The sequence below is a fragment of the Lepidochelys olivacea genome, assembly GCF_965140295.1.
Source record: "Lepidochelys olivacea isolate rLepOli2 genome assembly, chromosome: 20".
Lineage (NCBI taxonomy): Eukaryota > Metazoa > Chordata > Testudines > Cheloniidae > Lepidochelys > Lepidochelys olivacea.
In genome coordinates, this window is record NC_140430.1 from 20,524,807 (window position 1) to 20,545,010 (window position 20,204).

Genomic DNA, 20,204 nt, shown 5'->3' on the forward strand with positions numbered 1-20,204 from the left:
AAATGATTAGGGGTCTGGAACACACGAGTTATGAGGAGAGGCTGAGGGAACTGGGATTGTTTAGTCTGCAGAAGAGAAGAATGAGAGGGGATTTGATAATTGCTTTCAACTACCTGAGAGGTGGTTCCAGAGAGGATGGTTCTAGACTATTCTCAGTGGTAGAAGAGGACAGGACAAGGAGTAATGGTCTCAAGTTGCAGTGGGGGAGGTTTAGATTGGATATTAGGAAAAACTTCTTCACTAGGAGGGTGGTGAAACACTGGAATGCATTACCTAGGGAGGTGGTAGAATCTCCTTCCTTAGAAGTTTTTAAGGTCAGGCTTGACAAAGCCCTGGCTGGGATGATTTAATTGGGGATTGGTCCTGCTTTGGGCAGGGGATTGGACTAGATGAGGGATAGCTCAGTGGTTTGAGCATTGGCCTGCTAAACCCAGGGTTGTGAGTTCAATCCTTGAGGGGGCCATTTAGGGATCTGGGGCAAAAATTGGGGATTGGTCCTGCTTTGAGCAGGGGGTTGGACTAGATGACCTCCTGAGGTCCCTTCCAACCCTGATATTCTGTGAACCTCCTGAGGTCCCTTCCAACCCTGATATTCTATGATTTGCAGACACAAAATTACTCAAGATTGTTAAGTCCAAAGCAGACTGCGAAGAGTTACAAAGAGATCCCACAGAAGTGGGAGACTGGGCAACAAAATGGCAGATGAAATTCAATGTTGATACATGCAAAGTAATGTACGTTGGGAAACATAATCTCAACTATACATAGTTCTCTGAAAATATCCACTCAATGTGCAGCAGCAGTCAAAAAAGTTAACAGAATGTGAGGAACCAATAGGAAAAAGATAGATAAGAAGACAGTAAATATCATAAAGCCTCTATATAAATCCATGGTACATCCCCACCTTGACTACTCTGTGCAGTTCTGGTCACCCCATCTCAAAAAAAGATACATTAGAATTGGAAAAGGTTCAGAAAAGGGCAACAGAAATGATCAGGGGGATGGAATGGTTGCCGTATAAGGAGAGACTAAAAAGACCGGGACTGTTCACTTTAGAAAAGAGACGACCCAGGGGGATGTGAGAAAGGTCTGTAAAGTCATGACTGGGGTAGAGAAAATGAATCGGGAAGTGTTATTTACCCCTTTGAACAACACAAGAACAAGGGGTCACCCAACGAAATTAACAGGCAGCATATTTAAAACAAACAGAAGGAAATACTTCTTTACACAATGCACAGTCAACCTGTGGAACTCTTTGCCAGAGGAAGTTGTGAAGGTCAAGACTATCACAGGATTCAAAAAAGAACTAGATAAGTTCATGGAGGGTAGGTCCATCAATGGCTATTAGCCAAGATAGGCAGGGACCCCATGCTCTGGGTGTCCCTAAGACGCTGACTGTCAGAAGCTGGGACTTGATGACAGGGGATGGACCACTCAATAATTACCCTGTTCTGTTCATTCCCTCTGGGGCACCTGGCACCGGTCACTGTCGGAACACAGGACATTGGGCTAGATGGACCTTTGGTCTGCCCCAGTCTGGCCGTTCTTTAGTGCACTGTTGTTCCACTGAGGTCCCCCACCCAAACAATGACTGAACAAGGAGGTGGTTTCCTTTTGGAATACAGCCCCTTTATATGGACCAGCCTTAGACAGGAACACCCAACATCGGGCCAGCGATGGCGACTGCGAGTTAAGGGGAACCAGTGGCTAACTTATCCCAGGAACAGCTCATTGGTGAATGGAAAACTCACAGAAATGATTTATTGACCTCAGCACAGTTGGGCCACGAGGCAGCGAGCAATAGCTTGGATCAGCACAATTATATTTCATTATAGGATTTTTTCCGTATTTCATCTTCCCATCCTCCCATAATGCTAGCTCCGAGACCGACTGTCTCCGAGAGCCCACAGAAAACAGAAGTCTTTTTGTTCAGATCATTGGTTTAAGGCTCCCAGAGGTCACTGCTGCTGCTCCTCCTTTTCCGCCCGCTCAATCTGCTCCTCTGTCAGGACGACGGGTTTGTATTTATCGTCAAAGAGTTTTTCGTTGGCTGCCGAGTGGAGGTTCTGGGGGGAGATGGTCCTGAGATGCTCAGGGAGATACTTGAATTCCTCTTCATTGATGTCAGAATCCTTCATTTTCGAACTTAAAACCCACCAGCGGCCCAAGAACCCCACGTCCAGGATCCGCCCGGGAAAGTCCGTCCAGCGCGGCTTCAGGTGTTTGCAGTGAGCCTGGTACAGAGCAGCTTCCGCATCAAAGGGGGCCTGGTAGACGAGGGAGAAGAAGACCAGGCTCTGGTAGCGCAGCCGCCCCTGGTTCCGGAGCTTCATCAGGCGCTGGACATGCCCCTCAGAGCCGCTGTTCCGGATCCAGGGGGAGAGCAGGAGGAGGGTGCCCGAGGCTTCGAGGAGGGAGGACTCGAACGAGGCGTCGCAGGGGACCTGGAGGCTGCAGGCGGTGGCTCCAGCCAGCAGCGAGAGGTAGAGTCCGGCTTTCCCAGGCCGCTCCTTGAAGCCAAGGGCCACATCCCGGCAGGCGTCGGCGTAATCGTGCAGCAGGCTCTTGCACCACAGACCTGTGCCGGGAGGGAAAGCTGAGGTGCTGCCGGCTCCGGGGAGCGAGGCCCGAACACCCCAGGCCTCTGGGGGTGGGTACGTCTGGGTATGGGGGTGTGGGGGGGGAGGCTCAAGTAGGGGAAGAGTCTAGGGATGATCGAGGGGAGAGGGAGGGGAGCAGAGCTGGGAATGGAACCCAGGACACCGGGCTGCCAGCGCCCTACTGTAAAGCGTGCCCCAAAGAACCCAGGCGTCCAGGCCGCCGCCCCTCCCCGCTCCGACCCCCTCCCCAAAGAACCCAGGCGTCCGGGCCGCCGCCCCTCCCCGCTCCGACCCCCTCCCCAAAGAACCCAGGCATCCGGCCCCCGGCTCTGACCCCCTTCCCAAAGAACTCAGGCGTCCGGGCCGCCGCCCTTCTCCGCTCTGACACCCTTCCCAAAGAACCCAGGCGTCCGGGCCGCCGCCCCTCCCCGCTCCGACCCCCTCCCCAAAGAACCCAGGCGTCCGGGCCGCCGCCCCTCCCCGCTCCGACCCCCTCCCCAAAGAACCCAGGCGTCCGGGCCGCCGCCCCTCCCCGCTCCGACCCCCTCCCCAAAGAACCCAGGCATCCGGCCCCCGGCTCTGACCCCCTTCCCAAAGAACTCAGGCGTCCGGGCCGCCGCCCTTCTCCGCTCTGACCCCCTTCCCAAAGAACCCAGGCGTCCGGGCCGCCGCCCCTCCCCGCTCCGACCTCCTCCCCAAAGAACCCAGGCGTCCGGGCCGCCGACCACCGGCTCTGACCCCCTTCCCAAAGAACCCAGGCGTCCGGGCCGCCGCCCCGACCTCCTCCCCAAAGAACCCAGGCGTCCGGGCCGCCGACCACCGGCTCTGACCCCCTTCCCAAAGAACCCAGGCGTCCGGGCCGCCGCCGCCCCCCGGCTCCGACCCCCTTCCCAAAGAACCCAGGCGTCCGGGCCGCCCCCTCACCCAAACGGCCGGAGCCGATCCGCTGCCAGCGGCTCCCGCTCCCCGCCATGGGCCGCTCGCTGCCCGGACCGGAAGTGGTTTCCGCCCGGCCGGGAAACGGGGACGGACCCGGGCGAGACCATCTCAGCGGGCCCGCGGGGGGGGAGGGGCAGAAACACTCGTGCTCCCCCCCGCGCGCGCGGGCGGTGCGCGAGGCCGGGCGGAGAGCGACACGCAGCAGCGGGGCGGGGAGGCCGGGCAGGTACCGGGGGGCTGAGAGGTGGGGGAGGGGCGCGGGGGGGGACGACAGGGGAGACTCGGGGGGCTGCTGGGGACCTGGGGGGAGGGGCAGTGGGCTGCTTCCTGAGCCCCTCCCCCAGCTCTGCGGTGGGGGGGGCTCAGTCTAGGCCCCCCCTTTCCTCCCCTAGCTGGGGTGGCCCCCCCCCCGGCCAGGCAGGTGCCCCCATGGCAGGAACCAGCGGCTCTAACCCGCCCCATGGCTCGCAGCCCCAGCCTGCTCCCTGCCTCAGTTTCCCCCCCTCGCAGAATGGGCACAGTGGGCCTGAACCCTGCTGGGAGGCCAAAGGATTCAGCAGGGTCGTCCCCCCCACTCGCCCTGGAGCGTCTGTCAGCCGGGTGGGGCAAACGGGGGCCCCGCTGCCCGCCCCGGGCTGCCCCTTCCAGCTCCCTTCCCGGGCGCCCCTCTAACACGGGCAGCGCCCGGTGCCACGCTGGCACTGACGTGGCTTGTCCCTGGAGGAGCCGCTCCCCTGGTGCGTGGGGCTGGGCAGGGGCAGATCTGGAAGGCAGCCGGGTAAACAAACCACCTGCTGCTCCCCCCGCCCTGCCCTCCCTCCAGGGTTCCTGGCCCAGCTGGGGCCTGGCTGCTTTGGAGCTGAAGGCGTCCCTGCGTTGGACGTGCGGCGAAATCCAAGCGTTAAAAGGACCTCGCCCGCTGCCTGGCATGAAATGCATGTGCAGGAAGGGAAGTAGCTTCAAAGTACCAGAGCTCCGGGCACTCGAGTGGTAGGAGCTGGGGCGGGGGGTGGCCGTCAGGACTCCTGGGTTTCATTCCCAGCTCTGGGAAGGAGTGTAGTCTGGTGGATGGAAGTGGGTTGACTCAGGACACCTGGGTTCCATCGCTGACTCCTTGTGTGACCCTGGGCAAGTCACTTTCCCTTCTCGGCGACTCCTCTCCCCACCTGCACAATGGGGCGAGATGGGGAACTTCGGTCATGCCCCATAGGGGCTCAGTGCGTAGCTGTTCCCAGCTGCTCTGTCCAGCCTTCACGTCACAAACGCTGTTTGCTTTGCCCTGGCAGCAGAGTCCCTGACATGCGATAACCTGCAGCAATGGCCACGTCAGATGAGCTCAAGTTTCATGGTGAGTGTTTGCCTTCCATAAAGGTTTCAGTCTCGAGCATCGCAATTCGTGGGGGAGGAAGAGATGGGTATTTTGTCTGTTGTTTCTCACATGGGATTCCAAACTCTTCCGGGTCCTGTAACATAGTTGGGTCTCCCCTAACTGGGGAGAACGTCACCCCCTGAAAATGTGTATTAGAGGCTGGTTCATTTCAGGAGGCTACTCTGCATCTCAGGCCTGGGGCCATCTTCATCTCCAGGATCTGTCCTGCTAGCTTCTTTCCCCCTCGGGCTCAGCTAAAGGAGGCCTAGTGGATAGAGCACTGGGCTGGGACTGAGGAGACCTGGATTCTATGCCTAGCTCTGCCACTGGCCTGCTGGCTGTCCTTGGACAAGTTACTTCCCCTCTCCCTGCCTCAGTTTCCCCATATGTAAATGGAAATAATGATACTGACTCGTTTGCAAAGTGCTTTGAAATTGGTGGATGAAAAATACTATGTGAGAACTAGGGATTATTATTTTGATTAAAGCAAAGCCATGCAGTGATTGGCCACAGTTAGCCTGCGGAACTCACCACGACAAGAATATCCTGAAGCCAAACACTTAACAGGGTCTAAAAGAGGACTGGATGTTATTATGGATAACAAGAAGTGTCCAGAGTCAGAATAGTAAATAAACAAGTTAGGAACATACTTCAGGGCTTGATCTAACCTGTGACCAGCAGCGATCAGGAGCTACCTGCCCCTGGGGGCAGGTTATCGCATCACTCCCACCTGCAGGGCTTCTTGCATTTTCCTCTGCAGCAGCTGGTCCTGGCCAGGTTGGGCCCCATGGCTGACCCCAGCTGGTGATATTTGTGTTCCCAATCTGACCTATCCCCTGCTGTGGCCTAACTGAAATCCATCGAGTAAGAAAAGAGCTAACTGGCCCATCCCTTCTCTTCCCCTTTTCAGTTTCACTTGGGCCTCCCCAGGGAGGAGGGGGGGTCTGAATCCTTTGAGGGGGACGATAGTGGTCGTGCTCCGGAGGCTTGGCCGAGGCTGCCCAAGGGCAGGCTGGGAGCTGGTTTGATACAGGGATTTCACCCGTGCTTGGGCAGATCTGAGCCAGCACAGGTGATGAGAATGGACAGGGCTTTAGCCTGCCCGGGGAGCATCAGAGCAGGGCTCGGGACGCAGCTGCCAGCCAAAGAGATCCCAGAGCTGTGGATGCTGATTTCCAACCTGTTCTGACCGCTGGGGGTTTCCCTGCAGAATTCGACGAGGCGGCCGACTTGCTGGCCGTGAACCCTGACGCCACAACCACCAGCATCAGCGAGCGGCAAAGCCACGTGGCCGTGGACGTGAGCACTGGCTACGAGGAGGGTGAGCTAGGGGAGGAGACAGATAAAACCGAGGTGAGAGGAAAAGCTGAGCAGGGAGGAGGACTGGCTGGCTTGAGTGGGCTACAGGGTCTTTCCCCTCCAGGGGGCACCGGACCCAACCCATCCCAGGGCCCCAGCTGCCCCATCAGCAGTGACTAGTTGCCATTTGCCAGTTGAGGCAGCCTGGAGGGGCCCCCGGCCCGAGTATCCTCATTGTCAAAATCACCAGCCCAGACTGCGCTGGGTGGGGCCCAAGCACGTGCTTAAACCTTTCCCTGAATCGGGGCCCTGTCTGGCTGCCGAGAAGAACCCTGGCTCTGACAGCCGCGGCCAGGGTACAAGAGGGGGAGGGACTCACCCACACCGGAAATCGACCCTGATCCCCGGGTTCAGCAGAAAGGCTGACGGCTTGTCCGCCATCACAGAGGGTCCTGGCTGCGGCTCAGATTTCTGCCACAAGCCAGACCCGGCTGTCTGGCACGTGGGCCGAGGACCATCCAGTCATGCGTCTTTTCATCCACACAGCTCCTCAGTGGCCAGAAGAAGCAGCCCAGTTTCTGGACCTTCGAATACTACCAGACTTTCTTTGATGTCGACACCTACCAGGTAACAGAATCTCCCTGTCTAACGTATCCGCTGGTCGGCTGGAAAGTGACGCGGGCAGGAGCAGCAAAACTCGGGAGAGGCAAACGGGCTATCGCGCCAACCTGGCTATGGCGGCCCAAGGAGCCTCGCCAAAACGGCGGCTCCATTTTCCAGGGAGGCAGGACATGGACCTGCACTCGGTGTGGGCAGGGACGTCCCCAGATGGACACACGCCTCCCCCTGGCAAGGAGGTTGGTCTTGTGAAGGTGTTCCCGGCTCTGCCGCAGACAGCCCGGGCAACCTTGGCAAGTCACGCCGTGGGAGTTCCCTGCCTGTGAAATGACCCTTCCTTGGTCTTCAGGGCAGGGAACTCCCCTCATGTCTCTGGGCAGCGCCCGGCCCGACGGGGGCCGGATCTCAGCCGAGTTTAGAACGAACTGAGGCAGGTAGTTACAACTGGACCCCCGGTTGGCACTTGCTGGAGGGAAGCCCGTTTCCCCGATGAAGGCAAAAAGCACCTAAAACAAAAGCTTCCAGTGACTGGAAACGCTGAGGCCTGGCTGGATGTCTAGGCCCAAAGCTAGCGCGTCTCAGCATTGGCCTTCGCATTGCTCGGAGCCTGCTTGGTGTGGATGGAAACCCGCTACTGAGGACTGAATCCTGGCTCTCCGGACTGAAATGCCATGAGCAGCCAGAGCTTGAGCTAAACAGCTGGGCCCTGTAGCTGGGGCCAGGCCAGACTCGTCCCTGGGGTGGCTCTCCCTGCTTACACCCCCACAGAGGTGTGGACGAGCTCTCTGCTCTGCCGCTCGTCCGAGGATCTGAACGCCTTAACCTCAGATTCCTTTTCCCGGCCATTTCTGCGACCCGGCCTGCAGCGTTGGGCTGGGACCCGAGGACGGGGAAGTGGAACCAGATCGACACAGACTAGCCCCACGGCACTGTCCCAACCGAGAAACGGAAATGGGTTGAGAGCGCTGTGGGTCTCCTCTGACTTCTTGCATGGCACGGGCCCGATCCCTGTGCCCCGTGAGCCCGGCCTGGAGCCGGTAACTCGGGGCGTAGCACGCACAGCAGTGCCCCGGGGGGCTAAAGGGGAGTTTTGCTGGTACCATTGGGCAGGGGCAGGTCCTTGTTGTGGTAGGTGCTGGCCCACGGAGCTCGCAGGCAAAGTACGTGAGGCAGTGACAGGCCAGAGCCGTGGCTCTGGAGACGACCCACTAACCCTGGTCTGGTCCCATCCGCCAGGTGCTGGACAGGATAAAGGGGTCTCTGCTGCCCTTGCCTGGGAAGAACTTCGTACGGCACCACTTACGGAACGACCCAGACCTATACGGTGAGTACGGCGAGGCCGGGCCGAACTGCACAGACCCCCTGGGGGTCCCCGACGTCCCGGGGGCAGCTCTGGGTTCCCAGCGACTCACTCGTCTAACCCGCACCCCTTCTCCTCGGCTCGGCAGCCATAGCGCCGGCCCAGGAGCCGAGACGCCCGCACCCGCCGACCCGGCTGCGCTGGTGCCTTGGCCGTCCTAGGGCAGCTTCCACGGTGGGATCTGGGGGGAGCCCTGAGGGCAGCCGGGTGTGGGGCTGTCACCGAGCAGCTTCGTGGCACTGGTGTCCGGCTCCTGTCGACACCCCTCCTAACCCTGCCCCCCATCTGCCTCCCCAGGGCCCTTCTGGATCTGCGCCACGCTGGCCTTCACGCTCGCCGTCAGCAGCAACGTGTCCCACGCCCTGGAGAAACGGGGCGACCCTGCCTTTCACTACAGCCCCCAGTTCCACAAAGGTGAGCGCCCGCGGGGGCAGGGCTCTTCTCCACACTGGGGAGGTTTCCCCCAGGGCCACGCAGCGAGTAAGAAGTGTGAACAGAACCCAGGAGTCCTGGCGCCTGCCCGCCCCCCACCTCCCTGGCTCTAACCACTAGACCCCACTCCCCTCCCAGAGCCAGGCTAGAACCCAAGAGTCCTGGCTCCCAGCCCCCTGCTCTAACCCCTGCTGCTGTTCACGGGTGGTGGTTTGTCTTTGCTGTTATCTGTGGGCAAGGCCAGGCGGCAGAGCCCTGGCTCCTCCCTGCCTGCGCGTCCCTGCCGGTAACCAGTGTCTCTGCCCCCCCTCAGTGACCGTCGCCGGGGTCGTGATCTACTGCTACGCCTGGCTGGTGCCCCTGGCCCTCTGGGGCTACCTGCAGTGGCGCAAGGGACTCAGCCTCCACGTGGGCTCCTACAGCTTCCTGGAGACGGTCTGCGTGTACGGCTACTCGCTCTTCGTCTACATCCCCACCTCGGTGAGCGGCCGGCCCAGGGAGGGGCTAAACCCGCCGGCAGACCCCTGCCCTGGCGGGGAGTCAATCGGGTGCCCCAAAAGCCTCTGGGGGGGGGAGCCCCGCCTCCCTTGGGGCCGGGTGCCTGACCCCCCTTCCTTTCTCTCCCACCCCCTGGCAGATCCTGTGGCTGATCCCGGCTGTCTGGCTCCAGTGGGTCCTGCTGGCCTGTGCTGCAGCGCTTTCTGGCTCCGTGCTGGTTCTTGCCTTCTGGCCGCTGCTCCGTGCCGACAGCAAGCCGGCCACGCTGGCCACACTGGCCGCCATGGTCTCGCTCCACGTGCTGCTGGCCCTCGGCTGCAAGGTATGAACAGTGCTTCCGGCCGCCTGTCCGGGGTGCTGCCCTGCGCAGCGGGGAGAGGAGACCCACAGGGCCTAGACGGCTCCTGTTCTCCCCAGTGTGGCTGCTGCAAGAGGAGATGCAGGCCCTGAGCTCTGGGGACCCTGCTTGGGTCGTGGCACTGGCCCAGTACAGATGGAGAAACTGAGGCACAGAAGATCTGGGGGAGATGGCTTTTTTCCAGCCTCAGGGGACAGGTGCTCTGCAGTCCGAGGGGCATAGCCCCCCTCCATTGGGGCAGGTCCTCTGTGGGGCATGACCCCCTTCCCCCCATCAGCCAGAGGGGCAGGGCCAGTTCTGACCCCAGCTGATCCTGCCCTCCTCCTGTTTTTTGTAGCTCTACTTTTTCCGGACGCTGCCCAGCACCGTCTCTCCCCTGCAGACGCTGGTCACGGCCCAGCAGCCCCCTCCCCCAGCCAATGCCTCGGTCCCCCTCCGCCAGTGAGGTAAGCCAGCAGGTGAACTCGGGCCCTGGGGGAACGTGCAGGCGGGGGAAGCGAGGGCTATGGGTGCTGGAAAGAGGCAGAACTTGCTCCTCAGGAGTTGGGGATGGGCCAGCAGCTCTGATGCAGGCCCCTGTGCCTCAGTTTCCCCACAGAGTGAGATCTTTGGCCTCAGTCTCTCTGCCCGCAAAACTGGGGAGCTGCATGTGCCCTGCAGGGGGCTGGGGAGCCCATGGGGCTCTAGGAGCTGGGAATGACTTGGTCTTCAGAGGGGCTGGATTAGTGCCTCCCCTCCAGCCATGGAACCCCCTTGGGGGCTGGGCCCAGTGCCAAACCAGGCTGAGCTCTTGCCCCACAGGAGCCGAGGGGGGGATTTGTAACCTCGTCTCTCTCACCGTGGGCTTCTGCTTTTGTAGGTGTGGATCCCCCAGCACTGGGCACAGGCGAAAGACCGGAGCCACTGCTGGGCCACGGTCCAGGCTCCGGCCGGCTTAGGAAGGACCCTTCCTCCGGCCTGTCCCCCGGCCCGTGGAGCTCAGCCACGCCGCACAGGGAGGGGGCGGCAGCTTGGCAGTGGCTGAGCCTAGGACACTCGGCTCGTCTAATTCTTCCCCTCTCCTCCTGCATCAGCACTTCAGCCCTGGCTCATTCCCAGCTGGGAGCAGGGGCATCAGCTCCAGTGACCAGACCAGCCTCCAACTCGAGCCTGGCTCAGTCAGTGGCAGGAGTCCCGCCAGGCCAGAGCCCGGGCCCTGCTCTCAGGGCGTCCTTGCAGCACCGGGAGGCAGACACCTCTGCTGGCCCCAGGGCTGATGTTTGCAGCCCCTTCCTCGGGCAGATCTCAGCACTGCCAGGTCCTGATTGACAGCACAGCTGCCCCTGACCTGGAACAGCTCTCCTGCTACCTCCCAGGCTGGGCTGGGACAGAACACATGCTATGGAGGGATAATGGACAAGGGGATTCTGCTAGCAAGGTACTCGGGCTCCCCCACCCCCATCTCTAGGGCATGGGGGGCAGTGGTAGGGCTGGCTGCTCCCTGGGCAAGGCCCAAGGATTGGGAGCTGTCAGCTGTTTTCTATTCAAAGGTGATTGAAATAAACTGGGGCTTTGCCCCACCTGGGACCAGGGCTGGTGCCTGTGTTGGGGGGATGGTGGCATCACTCACACTGGCTGGGTTCCTTCCCCTCCCTGCTGCTGGCAGGAGGCTGCTTTGCAAAGGGGCAGCAGGTGCCAGAGGCTGGGAGAACAGGCCCCAGGCCCACCCTGGCAGGCTGCAGGGAAGGAGCTTCCCGCTAGAGGTGTCAAACAACCACCCTGGCAACAGCCCTTCAAACCCCTCCTGCTTTATTGGGTGCCACAACAGCTCTGCGCCCCCCTGGGCAGCCCAGCCAGGCTGGCCTGGCCCGGCCCGGCCCCATAGCTGAAGGAAACTGCCTCCATGAAACACATAATTCCTTTATTTCATTTTCTCCAGAGGGGTCCCTGCAAAATCCTTTCGAAAATCACCACAGGGGGCTCTTGGAAAGGAAACAAAACAAAAACCATCCGCGCTCTACCTGGGTGGCGGTTACACTACCGGACTGCACTGTCCTGGGGGGCTACAGGGGGCTTTCCCAGCAGAGGCCACAGCTCCTTAACTCCAGGCCCTGGCAGCTGGCACCAGGGCCATGGGCTAGGCTGGCTCTGCTCTGCCAAGAGGAGGGGGCAGGGTGATCCAGCAGGCTCCAGCCACCTGCTCAGAGGGGACATGGAGCTGGCAGCAGACCCTGGCACTACTGGTCCCCGTGGCACAAAGGAGTTAGGTAGCCAGCAGCCACAGTTTTAGGGACATTTAAGTTTTGTTGAATGCTCTCCTGCCACACCAGCATTTCCCTGGAGGCAGGTACCAGGCCTGCTGGTCACAGCTGCCTTGATGAGCAGCCAGGCCACCGCCTCAGGCATAAGCAGAGACTAGGGCTGGGATGATTAAAAAAACCCTCCCCCATGAGGCACAGGATTTGCTGCAGTCACTGGGGGCAGGGGCTCCGTTGGGCTACTCCGACAGCCTTGCTGCCGGCTGCCTGGCCAAACAACTGCCCAGCCCAGGTGCCCTGCACCAGCAGGGAGCAAGGGGAGACCAGGGGGCCAGGCCTGAAAGCCCCAGAGCTGCAGCTAGGGAGGAATCCTGGACACCGGGCACTGCCGCGGCCATCTCTGTGAAACGCCCAGCCAAGGCCATGGCGCCGCCGAGCGGCACAGCCCTGGCTAGCATGGAAGATGGTGAACTAAAAGGACTTCACTACATGATCGGGTGGCAGGGGACAGCTAGCACTGGGGGCTTGACACGGGCGGAGAATCTGAGGTTTGACATTTCATAAAAAACTGTCCAAGTCCGGTATCAAAGAGCAGAGGAGCTGATGGGTGGGTTGGGCTTGTGGGCCGGTAAAAATAGCCCCAGCAAGCCAGCTGGCGGGGGTGAGGGGGGAACAGTTTGTCACGGGGAGAGGGGGAAGGGTCATCTTCATTTGGTTTCCTGGCGCTGTCAGTTCAGAGACGGGGCGGAGGGGTTTTAGCTCCCGTAATGCATTGTGTTGGTGGTGATGGACATGGGGGAGGCCATGGAGATGGCAGGGCCCCCCATGGTGAACTGGCTGTTGACCGGGTAGTGAGCGCTCGAACCGCCTCCACTCTGGCTGCCGGAGGAGCCTGCGGAGGAGACAAAAGGAGTCACCATCAGATCCGCCCACCCCGCGAGAGCTCCAGTGGGGTGGTGCCCCTAGCCGAGGCCTTCCCCGCCCGCCGCTGGGGGGCTGCCTGGGAGAGCGGAGGGGAGTCTGCAGCTCAGGCCACCGCCCGAGTTACAGGCGTGTGGACAAGGCCAACGGCGGGTGGCAGTGGAGGCGGGAGGACGCCCTCAGGAACGCAGAGATCCCTGGGGAACGGAGCTGGGCGCGGCCAGGAGCGTTACCTGGGACGATGCCGGTGCTCATGATGGAGCCCATCCTGGAGTGCGTGTGATTGACAATCCCCGCGCTTGCCGCTGCAGGGAGACACGGGAGATGCTGCGTGAGCAGGGGAGGGGTCCCCCCAGGGTCCCAGCCTCCCCCAACCCCCTGGCAGCACAGGCCCGTTCCCAGGGAGCTCTGGCCCAGGGGCTAGCAGCTGCTCCACAGCTGAGGGTTACAGATGCACTCCCACAACCTGCCAGCAGTGGGCGCTGCTGTGTCCCAAAAAGCCACTCCCAGCAAGGCTCTAGTCCAGTGGTTCTCAGGACCCATTTGTTCATGGCCAGTCGTGACCCAGTAGATGGGCTGGGGGTGGAGGCCCTGGGGCGGTTTCAGTCAGATCCTGCCCCCCGGAGGGGTTGGGCTCTGCCTGGCTCTCACCCCACAGTGCCGGCTCCCCCGCTCTGGGGTGGTCGCACCGCTCGGGTTTGGCCCTGCCCCCCAGCTTGGTGAGAGGGGGCTGGGCCTTCGCCCTGGGGCTGCAGCACCCCTCACTCAAATCCGGCCTACCAGGCCCCCCATAGTCACCACAGCTGGGCCCCGCGGACCCCCACAGCCGCAACGCCTGGAGCAGGGAGACGAGACCAGCCAGCCCCGGGACTGGACCGAACAGGATCCAGAGCAACACGTGGGTCTTACGGACATGGCTCCGATGTGATGTTCAGCCTGAGGCCCTTCTCAGCTGGGGTCTGTGCTGCACCCCACACAACGGGGCCCCCCCATCTCAGCTGGGCCCAGGCACGACCCCTAATTAACGGGACACTGCAGCACCTGCAGGCTGAAGTGAGCTGGTCCAGGCAGTCAGGGCTTCCCCCAGAGTCACACGTCAAACCCTCTGCCATGACTGAAGCCCAGAGCTACCAGGGGCCATGTCCCCCAGAGACCCGCAACCAGGGGCCCCCCCTGCAGGACCCCAGTTCCAGGGCTGACCCCTCCTGCCAGGGGATTCCCGTTCAGATGCTGAGACACTCACCTAGAGGAATCAAGTTGTTGTGGCTGACATTGGAGCCACCGGTAATAACACTGCTGAGGTCGTAGGCCGTGGGCATCCCTGCACCAAGGGGGAGAGATGGGGAGGGGTCAGCAATGGGACGCCCCCTTCAACCCCCAGCCATGGCACTGGGGACCCCAAAACCAACCAGAGAATCCATCCAAGGGCCTCAGCATCTGCCCCCCTGCGGCCGAGGGGTCCCCAGCCTGGGGCTGGCCGGGATTTGCCCAGTGCTGCAGCCTGGGGGCCCTGGCTCGAGGCAGCCCAGGACAGTCCCTGGGGCTGGGCAGGGAGGCTGGCTTCAGGGTTCTCTGCCATGGGGAAGTGCCCTGGGGAGGGCCGGGCACTTGGCCAGCTGAGCTCAGCAGCCCCGGGACTGTGGCCAGAGGAAGTAGCATTGCCCAGCAGCACCCCCTGGAAGCGCGCCAGGCCCCTGCTTGCAGGGCTCTGGATCCCAGGGCCAGGGACTGGGCAGCAGCTCTTCCCGAGCACAGGCTGGCGTGACAAGGCCAGGGCAGCCGCCCTGCCCAGCAGCCGCCTCGGGGCCCGGGGAGGCTGGGAGTTGCCAGCAGCTTCCATGCTGGCAGGCGGTTCCAGGGCCTGCCACAAGAGGGGGCCGGAGAGAAGCCGGCCATGAAACAGGCCTAGAGGCCCCAATCCGGGGCTCCAGGACATGCCGCCCTGTGGCCGGGTCCCTGAGCCCATGGCAGGATGCAGGGGAGGGTGGCAGGAAGGCACAGAAATGGAGGGAGGGGCTGGAGGCTCAGTCAGGGAGCCAGTCACTCTCCTGCTTGGGGCTTCAGTTTCCCCACTGGGACCAAGGCTGCGGGGTGAGGCTCCGAGGACACCCAGCCCAGCAGGGTGGGACGAGTCCTGCAGCAGGGAACCCTCCACTCTCAGCTAGCAACGGCCTGAGCTGCTCAGCGTCCCCAGCCAGGCTGCGCCGGGCTTGGAGCCCGGGTGGCTCCCAGCCAGCAGGGGGAGGGGAGGACAGACAGCTGGGGCCCAGCCCTGCACCAGGGGGAGTTTCCCGAGGTCCCAGCCCCAGAGAGCCGATCCCAGCTCAGCAGAGACAGCGGGCCAGGCTTGGGGTCTGGCTTGAGCAGCTGCACTGAGGGGCTTGGGCCGGATCGGCCTGGCTTGGGGGTGCTGGGCACTGATCCCTCCCTTTTTCCCAAGGGGAAGTGCAGAGCAATGGCAGTGCCCAGAGCAGGAGGGGCATGGCGGGGAGTGGGCAGGGGCTGCACGCGCCATGGCTCAGCAGGACATGGATCCAGCAGCCAATTAAGCTGCTTCAGCACAGAGCGGGTTGTGTGCCTGCACTGGCCAGCCCCATGGGCTCCCCGCCCCATGGGCTCCCCGCTCCCCCAAGGACCCCCGGATGGCAGGGTACATTACCGGCCACGCCCATCCCCGTGCTCATGTTGTAGGCGCCACCCGTGTTCCATATGTTCTCGGATGGAGACGTGTAGTGGGAGCCCGGCGGAGGGGAAGGAGTCGTGCCTGTGTACCTGTGAGACACACGTGACGACACGTCAGCGAGGCCTGGACGGGCGGCGGGAGAAACCTCGGCCCACCGCCAGTCACTGCGGCTGCAGGGGGACGGGCTGCTGCCCAGCCAGGTCAGCCGGTCAGCACGAGGCTCCCCACACAGCACCGGGCTCCCGCAAAAGGCAGAACGGGGCCAGTGACCCTGCACCTCCCAGCCCGGGGGGGAGGGCATGGCCAGCGCAGGGTCTTGCTGCCTTTGCCAGCGGATCGGGGGCACCGCTGAGGCAGCCGGCTTGCAGGGTGGGGCCGTACCTGAAGAAGGGGTTTTTCAAGTCGAGGAGGTTGCTGGACTTGGAACCCGTCTGATCCACCTGGGCGACAATACTTATGTCGTAGCTTTGACTGTGGAGAGAGGGAGACGCACGTCAGAGACTGATCCGGCGCAGGAGCCTCTGGCCCAACCCTCCTGCGAGGGCCGGCCCTGCTGGAGCTGCAGACCCCAGCAAGATGGGAAGGGACGAGCCGGGGAAGAGGAGAAACCTCAGGACAGAGATGCCCCCCCCAGGGCGAATTCCATCTCTGGCAGGGCTGGGCCTAATGCTGGGACAGTGCAGGGGCAGGCAAGGGGGCGCTGAGGGCTTGACTGTGGAGAGGAGACGCCCAAATTGCAACTGATGGGGAGTGGCAATTTGCATGTCCCCCCAAGGAGAACTGGCCTGAGGACCCCCCCCCCGAACCTGATTCACAGGCCTTCCGGTCACCGCTGCTCTAGCCGGGCTTGGAGGTGCGTTGGGCAGGACAGGCTGGCGCTGGGCAGAGAGGAGGGCTGCCCAGTGATTAGAGCACCAGCTTGGAAGACCCGGGCTCAAACCCCTGCTTTGCCACAGACTCCATGTGACCTTGAGCAAGTCACTTGGCCTTGCTAGACCTCAGCTCCCAGCTGTACGTGGGGGTGACAGCCCTGCCCTCCTGGCCGCAGGGAGAAATCCATTCGAGACGGGGCAACTGGACTGAGTTGACGGAAGGTATTTCCAAGGGCCCCCAGGCCTGGGCTAGGCAGGCGACCACAGACCCAGGGCCAGGCCCCACAGCAGCACGACCCACAGACTAGCCCAGAAGCGGGGTGCAGTGCAGTGCAGGGAGCCGTTTGGAATACAGCTCAGCCTGGCTGCTGGAGCAGTGCATGCTGGGATCCGTAGCCCTCCCAGCCCCAAACCCGCGCCCCGCGGAGTCTGCCTTACCGCTTGTTGGCGATGAGCAGACACGTCCCTGAGAGCGTGTCCCCGGCTTTGGCGAAAAGTGGAGACTGAAACAGACACCGGACCTGGTACCAGTGGGTCAGCGGCTCGGTGGGGGCCGTCGAGAGCCACACTGTCATCCTGCCGGAGAGAGGGGACAGCGCCTAGTTAGCAACAGACGTGGGGACTGGCTGCAATCACCGTCCCGCCAGCCCAGCCCGCTCCAGCCACACCACCAGGGGAACGGGGAGGTGGGGGGCAGAGGTGTCCTCTGCTGGCCCAAGGTGTTTGTAAAGCAACCAATTGCAGCCCCACATGGCTGTTCGCCGGAGCCTCCCACCCCATAGTGATGGGGACAGGGCAGCGCCAGCCACTGAGTCCCACTGGGCCCGTCCAGCCGGGCGGGGGAGGCCCAGGACATCGGAGTCTCAGCTATGCTAAGGACGAGCTCCAGAAGTGAACTCCCCCTGGGGTGGCAGCAGCCGGCCCAGCAGAGCCCAGCAGCCAGGGGCAGACACGAAGGGAGGTGAGGGGTTGAACCAAGATCTCTGTGGTCCCAGCCTCCAGCTCAGGTTCCTGGTCTCATCTGCCACAGAGCGTGGGCTGGGAGCAAAGGAGCAGCGTCAGCCCTGACTCCACGGTGAGGGTACAGCACCCACCGCTCACTGAGAGAGGCAGAGGCAGTTCCCTAGGGCTTAGGAACCACTGCTCCTGAGGGGCACTGGGGCACGGAGTTACAGGTGAGAGGGTGGCACAGCAGTCCAGGTAACCGACCAGCTGCTTTCCCATACAGCGGGATGGTGCCATCTCACGGATCACACTTATGCCAGAGGCACTGATGCAGTTAAGACAGGTGGGACCAGGACTCTGGCATCTCGTTATGGCTCGGAAACAGCTGCCAGAGTTTGTTGGGATGGGACACGTCTCCTTTCCCCTCCTGCCTGGCCCTAGAGCCGATCCAAGTTAAGCACCGAGAAATTCAAAGCACCTTCAGTCAACATACACGTATTGAAAACACAACGCCATCTCAGGCCAGCCAAAACGGTCGTCTACAGTCAAATCTCTTTAGGAAGAATCTACAGGGAGAACACCCGCCCCCTCCCTGCCCCAAATCTCGTGGCATATCCAGGATCCCAGGGGGATTTTGGCTTCCCCACAGAGCACCCCCAGCCCCCGCATAGGATTGTGGCAGATCAGAACAGACCGGGGGGGCTGGGCTCAGAGTTCTTGCTAAAGAAATCTCACTGCAGCGGGGTTAGGCAAAAGCATGTACGGGTATCGAGACAGGACCACAAGCGAAAAGGTGACGGAATTGGAACTTGCCAGTTTATTGCAATGTAGAATAGGAGCGATAGCCAGTTATTTGTTTTACAAGCCCCAAGCTCTGGTGGGAGGTAGGGGCAGGCTCTGCATTGTTTCCTCCACCACTTACATTGAACCAATGAAGGCTACATCAAACCAGAAAGCCAAGCCATGGACTAGACCTGAATGCAACACGTGGAACTTGAAGGGGATTTCTATCCTGCAAACCAAAGAGAAGCAGTTAGTAGCGGGGTGGGGGCACCTGGGGAGATGCACCCAGAGGTGTGGGGAGTCAAAGCCTGGCAGCGGCTCCCCCCACAGCAGATCATCGCTCCCCACACACGCCCCACCTCTGGTGCACCCCCCGGCCAGGGCGTGAGGACAAGTCCCTCAGCCGGGGGCGCCTCTGTACTTGACAGAAAGCCGGGCCGAGCTACGGAGCCCCCACGTTCCAGTGCATTGGCTTGTGGCCACTGACCAGCCACGGGAGCTCTGGGGGGGCGGAGCCCGTCTTTGGTCTGTTCGTACCAGCGCCCGACACAATGGGGGTCTGGGGGTGACTGGAGCTCCCGGGCGCTACCGTAATTCCTCTAATAAATACCGCCCAGCGTCCACCATGGAGTTTTGATCTTTCGTGACGGCCGGTGGGTTTCCGTTCAGGGTCCAATCCCGCGCTAGTCCCGGGGGAGGCATTTCCGGACTAGGCTGGACAAAGCCCTAGCAATCCTGGGGGGTCCTGCCAGGGGTGGGCAAGGCGGGACTGCGTTGTGGGACGTTAAATGCTGCCGTGGCTGACAAGGTTGATGGGGGTCCCCCCTCCGGGTTCCAGCCCCACAGGTGTGGGCAAAGGGACGGGTGGGCGTGTGACTGGCACTCACAGGCAGGGCCTGGGAACCTCCATCAGAGCCTGGAGGCTGCGGCTCTGGACATCCTGGCTGCCAGAGGCACCTCCACAGTAAGCAAAGCACATCAGACAGGGAGGCGGGGTTAATGACACCACCTCCCTGCAGCACAATGGGATGCTTGGGGGGGCAGCTGGTGGGCATTGGTCCCTCTACCCTGCCACCCGCGGGGATCAGCTCCCACCTCCCCACCCTCCCGCTAGGAAAGAGCGAACAGCTACCTGTGCAAATCGCCTTCTTTGGCTTCTAAGAAGTTGACTGTATATTTAACGGACTTCGCCATTAAAATCCTGATATCAAAGGTGTCCTAGGAGAGAGAGGCACATTGGTCAGTGTCCAGCCGCAATCGGAGGGTGCACCAGCCGAAGGGCACCGCGGAGCGCAGCCTTGTTCCAGCCTGGCAGCGAGGACGCACCGTTAATGGGCGCGCACAGTACAGCGCACAAGAGCGTTTTCTGGGAAGGAAACTGAGTCGGGAGTTGCAGAGGCAGGGAAGACAGGAAAAGGGACTCAGCGGGGCAGCCCGAGGAACCAAACACAGATCCTGCTACTGAGCAGCCCAAACTGCTCATGGTCTTGCCAGCATCCCGCGTCGGGGTAGAATCCCACTGAGAGAGAACTGGGGAGAACATACTCAGCTCTGTCCGGGTTTATGAACACTGGGAAGCCCTGGAAACTCCCTTGGAAATGCAGCCACTTCTGGGGAGGAAGGCAGCTGAACAGCTCAGAGCAACACCACCCTACAGCAAACGCTGGGAAGTCAAGCCCAAGCCCATACCAGGGGGACGCAGGGAGGTGGCATGTAACGACCGTGGGCAGCATGCTGGAGCTAATGCCCTGACTCTCTTGGGAAGAGCCAGGGGTCCCAAAGGATCAGAGGGTCAGAATTGCAGATCTGGCTCTTCAGGCAAGAAGTCACCTCTCAGCACAGCACCCCCTAGCCTTCGGCAAGCCAGGCCAGCGAATGGCAAGCCATCCCAGCTCTGCCAGGGGAGGAACGAAGCATAGCCCAGTCCTACTCAGGGCGCTCTGTCCCCTCAAGCGGAGGCTGGGCTGCAGAGGGGCGGAGGAACCTGCTCCAGCAACAGACATCAGGCTTCAAGATGTGAGGTGCCGGGTGTGACCTCCCTGGGCACAGGGCTAATGTAAGCGCTGTGAGAGCCGAGACGGACCCCAGGAGGGATGGGTACAGGAAAGGGCGCAGAGCAGAAATGCTTCCCCAGAGCAATGTCCTCCAGGGGGAGGCTCCCGCACAACCTGGGAGTCTATTGAGAATCTGATTGCTAGTTACTCGGCGGCTCACCAGTGACTTCAATAAATGACTCATCTCAAAGCAGGTCAGTATCACCCTCCCCGCTTGAGGGATGGGGAAACTGAGG

At 61.6% G+C, this 20,204-nt stretch overlaps 3 protein-coding genes across 4 annotated transcripts in view; 1 reads left to right on the forward strand and 2 right to left on the reverse strand.

The window, feature by feature from the left end:
• Positions 1 to 1,735: 1,735 nt before the first annotated feature.
• Positions 1,736 to 3,621, reverse strand: TIMM29 (translocase of inner mitochondrial membrane 29). Its single transcript, XM_084610429.1, has 2 exons — positions 3,525 to 3,621; positions 1,736 to 2,578 (listed from the first exon to the last, which is right to left on the reverse strand). The coding sequence occupies exons 1-2, from the start codon at positions 3,571 to 3,573 to the stop codon at positions 1,959 to 1,961; spliced, it is 669 nt and encodes a 222-aa protein (XP_084466555.1). The 5' UTR covers positions 3,574 to 3,621; the 3' UTR covers positions 1,736 to 1,958.
• Positions 3,622 to 3,632: 11 nt separating this feature from the next.
• On the forward strand, positions 3,633 to 11,044 carry YIPF2 (Yip1 domain family member 2). The gene is made up of 10 exons (XM_084610428.1): positions 3,633 to 3,765; positions 4,826 to 4,887; positions 6,119 to 6,261; positions 6,754 to 6,834; positions 8,062 to 8,149; positions 8,483 to 8,599; positions 8,931 to 9,097; positions 9,255 to 9,437; positions 9,811 to 9,919; positions 10,333 to 11,044. Exons 2-9 carry the CDS (start codon positions 4,857 to 4,859, stop codon positions 9,916 to 9,918), a joined length of 918 nt encoding a protein of 305 aa, XP_084466554.1. The 5' UTR covers positions 3,633 to 3,765; positions 4,826 to 4,856; the 3' UTR covers position 9,919; positions 10,333 to 11,044.
• Positions 11,045 to 11,356: 312 nt separating this feature from the next.
• The window catches only part of CARM1 (coactivator associated arginine methyltransferase 1), a 52,672-nt gene continuing 43,824 nt past the window's right edge, over positions 11,357 to 20,204 (reverse strand). Inside the window, exons 9-16 of one of the 2 annotated variants that reach the window (XM_084609825.1) lie at positions 19,047 to 19,132; positions 18,054 to 18,143; positions 16,625 to 16,762; positions 15,696 to 15,785; positions 15,291 to 15,403; positions 13,875 to 13,952; positions 12,865 to 12,936; positions 11,357 to 12,602 (exon numbers count right to left, since the gene is read on the reverse strand). In XM_084609825.1, coding sequence (XP_084465951.1) covers positions 12,466 to 12,602; positions 12,865 to 12,936; positions 13,875 to 13,952; positions 15,291 to 15,403; positions 15,696 to 15,785; positions 16,625 to 16,762; positions 18,054 to 18,143; positions 19,047 to 19,132 — 804 coding nt within the window. In that variant the 3' untranslated portion in view covers positions 11,357 to 12,465. The remainder of the gene's footprint in view (positions 12,603 to 12,864; positions 12,937 to 13,874; positions 13,953 to 15,290; positions 15,404 to 15,695; positions 15,786 to 16,624; positions 16,763 to 18,053; positions 18,144 to 19,046; positions 19,133 to 20,204) is intronic. The other variant, XM_084609826.1, reaches the window with a different exon arrangement.